Source organism: Aphis gossypii, chromosome 3 (genome assembly GCF_020184175.1).
Source record: "Aphis gossypii isolate Hap1 chromosome 3, ASM2018417v2, whole genome shotgun sequence".
In the NCBI taxonomy this organism is placed as follows: Eukaryota; Metazoa; Arthropoda; class Insecta; order Hemiptera; family Aphididae; genus Aphis; species Aphis gossypii.
Window position 1 is genome coordinate 932,139 of NC_065532.1, and position 10,534 is coordinate 942,672.

Here is a 10,534-nt window from a genome sequence, read left to right on the forward strand (position 1 = left end):
CTTTGAAACGACTAGGGCTTTTAGCACTTAATTGTGCTAAAGCTGGTCCAAATACCAACTCAAAAAATTTTTTTCGCCAATCTATTTCCACCGTATTGGGGAAAACCTCCTCATCGGATGAGTCCGAAGACTCTTCACGGTAGGAATCGCTTAAAATACTTAACAGTACCCTAATGGGCAGACCTGGGTCACCCCCAAGGATGAACTCAAAGTGTATATAGTCTAAACAAAATTTAAAGCTACAAAATTACCAATTATTCGGTCATAATAAAACACCTAAACCTACTCTTTCGGTTGTTGCCAAATAAACCATCTAATAGCTTGGTATTTTGGCACGGAGAACATTTACCTTCAACTGCAACATCGAATGGCTGCGTTGGCCTATACGCAGATAATGATGAAAATCCATATACAATGATGTCAACATCGGTAACTATTTCCGTCAACTTAGATAATTGGTCGAATTTGAGTGTCTTAAACTAAACAGCAAGGAAAAAACGCAATGAAAAACACTAAAAAAACATTGGAATAAACGACCGAAAATTGATTTCTAGCCACTGTGCTATCTCTGCGTAGCAACGCACGATCCTTCGCTCGAACATCACGTCCAGCTTCAGCCATGATCAACGACACTAGATACTAACTACAAAATAAAACTGAGCAGAACTAAATTTATTGTCGATAGTCTATAACAAGTAATCTAGTGTACAGTGTAAACAAAAGGAACAAATCAAATAATAACAATAGAGCGACAAATGAGCATAATCAGTGAAAAAAGTTCAAATCGAAGAATTAATATATATGAACATTGATAAAACAATAACCAACAAGAGATTAAATAATCAGGACCCCATAATCTAGAATATTAAATCCTAAACAATAAACAATACCAGGTGATCAAGATCGAATCAAACAATTAATATAAAATATGAATGTTGATAAAATAAACACTAATAACAAAAAACAACTTAACAATCAGGACCCCATAATCCAGAAAATTAAGTCTTTAACAATAAATTAAAATAATAAAAACCAGCAAGAGAGCATCTAGAATTCTGAATTTAAATTTAAAACTTTAACGTAAGCAGACTTCACAATACAAAATATAATTATTGAACAATTTATGATGACTATGAGCAATTCAATAAAAAATCCAGACGATAAAGAAGACCTCAGTCGAACAACTCTAATATAGATAATACAACAAAAATAATACTAATTAATAATACAAAAGGACGATACACTACCTGACCACTGGAACGATCCACAGCATACACCTAAATATTATAATAAAAATAATTGTATCCCTAATTAACTTTTACACTGAAGGTATTAGCATTAATAAACAAATGTCACCAATGTGACAATAATATAATAAATTAGAACAAGTAATAACCCCAAATAAAAATGAATAAAATGTAATATATGAAATAGGAGTTACCTAGACCAGCAACTAGTGAACATAACCCTATTGTTAATAAATAATATTGGCAATATTGCAAACAATGAATAATCTGATCACAGAAAGATATAATTATTCAACTAACTGAGTTACCTAAAATAATATTAATAAAAGACTGACTGTAAGAGCTACGATACTGAAAATATAACTTAGTGCTAAACTTAAGCCAGGGAGCACTGTACAACAAATTAATTAAGCACAACAATAAAACTTATTATTAATTATTAGACTTGAACCAAAACTTATGAACTAAAGTTTATAAAAATATTAAAAGCATAATATAATATAATAACCAATAAACAAATTTGACGTTTATATAGGTGGTCTAACATTAATGTAATGAATATAATTAAATATTATAGTATCCTAACAACTGAGCAGCTGTTTGATTTACAAATATGAGCTTAATGTAGAAATGTAGAACCTCCAGGCTGAATACACTAAACTTAATCAAAATAAAATAATAACAACATAATCAAATAATATAAACATATTAGTGACAAGAATAAGGATGGATAAATAAACGTACACACCTTACATCTACATATTAAAATTAATATCAGAACAAAAAAAACTACTCACTAGTATCCTGAGTACCAAATGGAATGATGGAACAACCAAACCACACTCTGCTACCAAATGTTTGCGCCGGCGATCCTAATGGACGGTTGTCGCCTGACACACAGTACTCGGGATTTTCGTGGGTAGGGCAAATAAAACAATAACTATAGATTTATGACTAATAATACAAAAGAATACGTGTATTAATTTACTACACGCACAACAAGACAATATTATATATATTACAATACAAGGTACAAGGGGAGGGGGCGGGGATCACCGTCTGGCCTGTACCGCTGCAACTGTGACTGGACGTCTTGAGCTGGTGATGAACGGCTGAGCTGCTGGATGTCGCGAGCAAGCAATTGCTCGGCAAAACCCTTTGTCGGATCAGACACTGGTGTGGAGCAACACGTTCACGAGCAAGTGAATACGTAGCGGAGCAGCGAGTTGACACGTGGTTTTCGTGAGTGCACCTGAGCGTAAGGCGATCGGTTGACAACAACAACCTAACCAAAGAACTCGTGGATCAACGGAACTTGGACTGTACAACAACAGTTATACAAGTGGAGCAACGAAACGCTAATAATAACCACACAACGCAAGTAATGGCCGTCAAGCACAAACGGCACAAAAAACGTGGTTAGCGTAAGAAAAGTACGGACGAACAAAGACGCGTACTCTCTCACGGACGAAACAGAACCAACGACAAACGACAACGATGAACGAACGCACCGGTTCGCCCGCGGCAAAACGCCGTTAACCTAGCGTCGCGGCTGACGGTGCGTAAGTGCGTAACGAACATGACCATTGACCATGGTCACACAGCGCGACAGCCGACGGTGGTAATTCGATAGTCAAAAAGATCGAACACGATAAATCGGTCAAATCTTGGCCGATTTGAGCGCGCGATGTCTTGGCGTGTCGGCGTGATCAAGACGAAGCGATAGAAATACAGTGCGATCGGATCGGACTTCTATTTTCGTTGAAAATAAAAAACACGGCAGGAGCTATACGTGGGTGCGTCATATATATATGTATATATATATACCTATTATATTATATGCATACGTACGTTATTATTACGATGTATAATACACGATAAAAATCGCAACTCTCGAACCATAAGTCGGACGGACGTCAAACCGGTATCATTAGATCAGGCTCGTCGTCCTCCGCGGATATAAAACGCTAAAACGGTTAACCTCACGGAAAACTCGCGAGTTACGGCGGCAAAACTCGAAAACCCGATTTTTCATTTTTCTCCAGTCTTCCGGTCCGTAGCTCTTAAGTTTTCCGTGAGATTAGCCGTTTTACCGTTTTACATGGAATCGATATTAAATTCGCTATTGGATGGGTTCAAAATGATTGCCAAGATTTATTTATCATTATCAAGGGCATTATATATGTGTTTCGTGGCGCTATAAAGTGCATTTTCTTTTCCTAAGCCAGGTCTAAAAGGAAATTGATTTTTAGACAAAAGTTAACCGGTTCATTTATTACCATTGCTGTCTTCAGTAGGTCTTACTTCCATCTCTGTTATTAGCCGAGAAAAATGTCACATTCTGGTTTATCTCCTTTAATTATCTGGTTATAACATCAATCCACAGGGTACTGGGTCTTCCAAGAGATCTTGTTTTATTCATTTATTTTTTTTAGTTGCCTATATACTCTTCATGTGTATCCAAACTAATTTAATACCTAGTTTATTCCTAATAAACGCTAAAATATTTATGGTATATTGTACGATTTCGGTAATTGCTCGTTTCTTCTTATTTCGTTTGTACCTTTTTGTTTCTTAGTTGAATTGCGGCTCAAAGATATTACGTATTTTTCTCTTAAAGATTATTTATTTTCTGTCATCGACTTGTGTTCACCTTTTTTTTTTAAATTTCATACTAGATATTAATACAATATTACAAATTAAAAATTGTAAGTTAAAAAAAAAAACCTGTATTTTTCTTATTTCTTTTTGTGATATAGTTTCTATTTAATTAAAATGTTTAAGTTTCTTCCTGTTTTATTTTGTTTTAATATTGTAAGAAACTTTGTTTTATTTTTTGAACTCAACTCATTCGCATACAACCTAATGCTTTTAGGATGAGTTTGCAACTGTTGTATGTACTGATTACTTTTGAGAAATTATAAATTTGTGTGGTTATCGTAGTAATCTCACTATAACATTTGATTTTCTGGTCAATTTATATCTATTTGACGGACTCCTAACTTTGACTTTTCCCGCCGTTAACACTTGTGATTTTATTTACCTGTACAGTTAAGCAAGGTTAGGTAGGTACACACTACATAGTTCTGTTAAAATTGTAGATACATATAATGAATTCTACGCTCTTCATGACGTTGTGTTATCCTTGGCATGTTTGTGTTTTTAATTGCTCAAATAATTCTGTTACCTTTCTTTTTGTGTCAGTTTTGCATACTTTTTGGATTATTGACTCAATTCTGGGCAAAAGAAAATGTATAACATGTATACAACAACGTATTATGTTCTCGCACGTAATATTTATTATTTTTTTTATTTTTATTTATTCTAATTTTGTTGTACCTAATGTACGTTATTAAATGCTTAATTAAAAATATATGTCACCTGACACGAAAAAAAAAATAGTTATCTATCTGTTTATGGAAATCTTACATATTGTTTCCATTGAACATAGTAAAAACTCCTATTCGGCATGTAGTAACCAGTGATAGTTACTGCACGCTTCTTTTACGACGAATGCACGTTCCGTCGTAGGTTGGAGAGTTGAGGTATATATAAGTTAACAATAAATTAATAAGACAATTGATACGTTTATTAACTTGTTAAAACAATAATGAAAAGGCTTTCGTTAGCGTAAGCACAAGTACTTAGCTACCGGAGAGCAAGTGATAACACTAACTTGGTCAACTGACTCTTAACTAACTCTCATTAAATCTATGATGAGGACTCATATTTATATGGAACATGCCGTGATGGAGAATCGGATGATCTACGTCTATGAAGTGGCGTGATGTGTCTAATCCAATCAGGAAACGGCATTAGTGGTCCGACTCGGTGGAGTGATATAGTTATAGGCCACTGGACTTCGGAACTACGTTTTTATACTAAAACGTCGGTTTACTACAGGCAGAAGCACCATGTTTTTGTCCTTAGACCTTTTCATTTAAAACCTGAGCGTAAAAAGTAGATTGTATTAATGTGTTTGTACACCAAATTCTAATATCTAGAAATCTTTTGAATATCAACAATTATTATTTTTTACATAAACGACAGTTTCAAATATACAAACCTATCGTGTTGTAGAATAGACTATAGAGTTAAAAAGATGCACTTAATTTTTTGATTATTTTTTAATGTAACGTAACAAATTACACTACCTGCGATAAATTATAAATGTATACAACAATATTGTATTGTGCCTACTAAAAAAATTTTAAAAACTGGATATTACAACTATCATTGATTACATTTTAGACGATAAAAATCAAAAATGTATTGTAAAAAAATAGAGATAAATAAAATTAATATCAATAATACTTAATATGCACCGCAATGGATAATAATATAAATTAAATCAATTTTTTTTTTTGTGCCTGAATGGCTGTATATGATAGTGCCTATCCGAAGAAACGTTTATGACCACTCAATACTCATATACTATTATAAATTACGTAATATATTTTTACTAAAATCAATTTTTCTCATTAATTGTTTTGAGCATAACCATGACAATGTTGAAGGTTGTTGTCATCACCTGAAAATTGATAACATTATAGAGTCGTATATATTATATAATAATATATAAATATATAAATTATATTATAATAGGTATAGGTATAGATAATATATCTATTAATAATCCGATATTTATGTATAAAATAATCACCTACACTAGAAAATAGTTGTAAGTTTACGATTTTGTTTGGTGTAGCTTTTATCTTTAGCTGATTAGCATTATTAAACTTCATGGCTATCAATAATATTTTTTTTAATTTTAAATCCATCCTCGTCCAATCACAAGAATATATTCCTAAGTTGACGGATTCTTTCTGTATTTAAACACAAAATTAATGAAAATCTTCAATAAATATTATTATGGCTCGCTTTACTTTATCGTTTAGAACATCAAATAAATAACAATATAGGTATAATTGAATAACAAATACAAAAAATGCTGTTGAGATCTTGAGTATATTGAAAATAGAAAATGATTCAGCTGACGAACAAATCTATACAGAGCAGAATAAAATTATTATTCATTAACCATAATAATATTAAGGACAAGTAATTAGGTTATATAATTATATTCAGTGGAAGTGTTCTTTTTAATTTACAAAGTTCCAATACATATATTACCTATTCTTAATTTTTTATATTTTTGTTGTTTGAAATGAACAAATAATACAAAACATAAATATGTATCTGGTATCATTATTAAATTGTAATCAGTAATCACTTATCTTTTCATGAATCAACAATTAACTTACGTAAAAATAACAAGTAAGCCTCGCCTCTTCTATTTACTTGAAAAACAAGATCGGTCTAATGCGTACCTAGTTTATAGTCGTGAAAAGGGATGTTCAATATTCAGAATAAACGATGCACAGCTTAAAAATCACCTCAGAACTATTCTATGTGAAAAGAATCTACTGATGTAAATGAGTCTCAGAGTACTAAATCATACTCAAAAATAGTTCTACCAATAGAGACCATTAAATAATATCCTTGAGTGGAGCGAACAATTTGAATTTTTTAGGCAAGCATGTCCTAGGGTTAAGTTAGGCATTTTCATTTTCTTCTCATTTCTTACGGTCACATTGTTTTTTACTACTATTTTCTTAATTTTCTTAATTGTTGTAAGTATTTTATCCATGAACAGAATCTTTATTTGAATAATCACATAATTTATTTAATCAGCTGTTATCTTATCCAGTGATTTCAAAGTGTAACCTTATATTGTATATTTTTATATGCTAGAATATCATGCTACTTATTATTATATCATTTAAGCTACTAGTGATATGAGTCTCAATCCGTTTCCATTTATTATTTCACAGTACTTCCTCTTCATATGATTGAAATGAAGTGTGTCTCTTCCTATCTAAGCTATATAAGTTGATTATAAATCTTGATTGTTGATTATAAGATTGTATCAGGTCCTTGTAGAATGCATCCTTGATTTTCTTCTCTTCTGTTTCGGTTTGTACGTGTGCTTATTAAAGCCTAAGTGTTGATTTGTATCGTTGCTATATTTTCTGATACAGAGCTTAACTATTCTATGCATGGTACCAAAAGCTCATGTATAAAAAAATCTACTACAACAGACTATAAAAATATAGTCTTCTTTCATTCAAAATAAATAATTAAAACACTGTCCAACTTTTAGTTTTCTTTCCTTATACATCTTATCTCTTGAAGGGCTTATATGTATTCCATATGCTTCTAGCTTCTAGTACATTTCTAAGGTTTTAAAAGCTTCAGTTTTTAATAGATACATTATATTCCAAGTTTGTTTAGCCTTTCATTGGATGATTTTTATCCTTACTCACCTCTATCTGGAGAAACCAGACTACCACAATCAATCAATATAAAGTAGGGTTACTGCAATACATCATTGTGGATATTGAATGATAGGTGCCTCAGTTTCTTTATGTCATATATCTGTTTCTGACTATCATATTTTACAATATGAGGTTAATAATAATCAGACTGCATGGTTTAACTCAATAAGCTGAAAATCTGAAACTTAATTTAGATAAATGACAGTTTATGCCGTGCTATAGATCGCTCATAATAATTATTCATAGGTATTCAATAAACGTTTCTAGTAGTATATAAAATCTGTTTCCAAAAAAAATTACTTTTAAGCTTGAATGTTCTCGTAACCACTGAACTTAATTACAATTCAAATATTTTGTATGGTAGTTGTTACTTGTAAAACTTTAAAAATTTTGACAATCGTCAGAGTGTAGGCTTTCTTTTTTATTCGAAACTCTGCAAAGTACCTATTATTTAGTTCAACCCACAATTAAGTACGGTACGGTTCTGTTCTACAGAGCCCTTATACTTTCACTGCAGAGAAGCATCGATTTTATAACGATTTAAAGAAATTTCCTTTTACTTTGAGGTTATGCTTGAATTATTATTCATCACCGCATCCACGACTATTCTACAAAATTAGGTTAGATAGTTTGATTTAAGTTGATAGACGAATTAATGCGTTAATTAATTAATGAATTATTATTTTTCTAATTAACTTAACAAAAACTTACAGTGGGATCGACATTTTATTCTAAAAATATATTCAAAGTTTAATTCTGAGTTAATAATACAAACATAAAATTATTTATGTATAAACATTACCATAATAAATGAATATGTCAATATTATTAGTAAAACTGAATCTATAATAATCAAAAATATAACTATTATCCACACCACGCGATAGAATGATTTTAATTTTCTGAAAAAAAAATACATACATTATTTATTTATATATTATCTATACTTATGTGATTCATACAATTATTATAATAATATATTGCAATATATACAACACTTGGAGACATAAAAAGTTATAAAAAAAACTGTTAATCGATAGTTACAGTAATATTAGAATAAGTTTTCCAAGGAGTATCAAATACCTTATCTCCTACAATAGATTGGCCTTTTGCGCACTTATAAATGGAATATTATGTAATAATAATGTTATCTATTTATTTAAGAAATCAGAACACCAAAAACATAATGTTCAATGCATTTCATAAATAATTATAAAACCTTAACTAATATAGTTATACATTTTTCGAAGTATAATAAATACTTATAAGTTCTAAGTATAATGTAATCATTTTTCGTGTCACAATCTAATTATGATGTACAGCTAGCCAATATATTACAATACTAACGTGTAAATTTTTTTCTGATCCATTATTATTGATTTAAGATCTTCATATGCTTCAAAACTATTATTTTTTTTCTCTGGAAATAAAAAATGTATATTCTTAATATTATCTGTAATATATAAATTACTACAATACTCGATAATATATTAGTATATTACCATATCATAATTTGATATTTTTATATATTTATGTCATGTATAACATTTTAAAATTTTGTAATTATAAAAAAATTAAAAAAATATAGATTTATATTCTAATATGCAGACAAAAAGTTAGCATTGCTTTTTAAGAAAAAATAAGTGAAAACTAAACCATAGTTAATAGTAAAATACTAATACTAGTACTCATGCTACTAGCTACTGTGAATATTATTTATATAGTAACTATTAAGTTTTAGAATATTTACTATTTCAATAGCGTACCCTTCTGAAGGTTTTCAAGTTTGCAGTCATTTCCAATATTTTCGAACGCTGTGGTAATTACTTCATACTGTGCAATTATAGCCCAACATAACGATATTAGAAAATTATCAATGATCATCGAATAATTTAAAACAAATATTCCCATCGCTATTTCCATTAAATAAAATATGTAATAATAATGATTGTAAATGCTTGCGGATACCGGATACTGCATATTGAAAATATTATGGTAACGCTGATTTGGGCCTTCTGTCATCGCAAAAGTGTTTAATACCAATGGAACAATCATCCATATAATGAATACTATTGTGCTGTAATTTTGGTATAAGTTAGTTATTGTTATAGATCTATCACGGTATTTATATAGGATTCCAACATTTTTGCGACACCGTCTACTTGATAAAAAATCGAAGCGCGTCAGGTTAAATAAATCCCAAATTTGATCCGCATTAAATAGAAGTACGCAAATTTTCAATAAAGAAATTATAATAATAGAGTATATAAATATCATTAGTAATAAATCAATACTGTCGATGGTATCTACAGTATCTGTAAAAAAGCACATTGCTGAAAATATATTGTAAGATGTAACGACCACAATAAACAAGACATTTGTGAATTTGTAACTATCATAGTTTAATATTTTTGAGCTGTTTGGATTGAATATATGATAAAATTGGTATCGCTTAAATAAAGCCAAGTTAATCGCTACTTCATGATCTTGTAACCATTTCATTTTGTGAAATATTTTATATCTTGAAATCTGAAAAAAAAAATATAGGTATGCGTCATAATTAACAATATGATAAGCTACTTTAAGTATGAATTTCATTGAATATATATTTTGGGGAAAATTATTCAAATTTACAATATAACCTAACTAAAATTATGTTATAGTATAATTACTATACAATATAAAAATAAATACAAACTAACAAAAATAATCTTGAGGTTAGGTTAGGAAATTAATATTTACCACCCTATATTAACCATTACTAGCTGTTGGTATCATTATTTTATGTAAGCTCAGTTTTAAAAACTTCAAAACACAACCAAAACTCCCAAAGTTTATTGTTAAAGGTACTCTACTTAAGTCTCCAATTATCGAAACAGCACAAACAATTTCTAACCTTAACCTAACCTAACCTTAGCGCCGAATTGAGACTTTTCGGCCCACCAAGAT

At 30.2% G+C, this 10,534-nt stretch overlaps 1 protein-coding gene across 1 annotated transcript; it reads right to left on the reverse strand.

Moving 5' to 3' along the window:
* Positions 1-5,577: 5,577 nt before the first annotated feature.
* On the reverse strand, positions 5,578-10,106 carry LOC114127107 (uncharacterized). Its single transcript, XM_027991246.2, has 6 exons — positions 9,352-10,106; positions 8,933-9,005; positions 8,388-8,487; positions 6,134-6,253; positions 5,915-6,073; positions 5,578-5,778 (listed from the first exon to the last, which is right to left on the reverse strand). The coding sequence occupies exons 1-6, from the start codon at positions 10,085-10,087 to the stop codon at positions 5,716-5,718; spliced, it is 1,251 nt and encodes a 416-aa protein (XP_027847047.2). The 5' UTR covers positions 10,088-10,106; the 3' UTR covers positions 5,578-5,715.
* Positions 10,107-10,534: the final 428 nt, after the last annotated feature.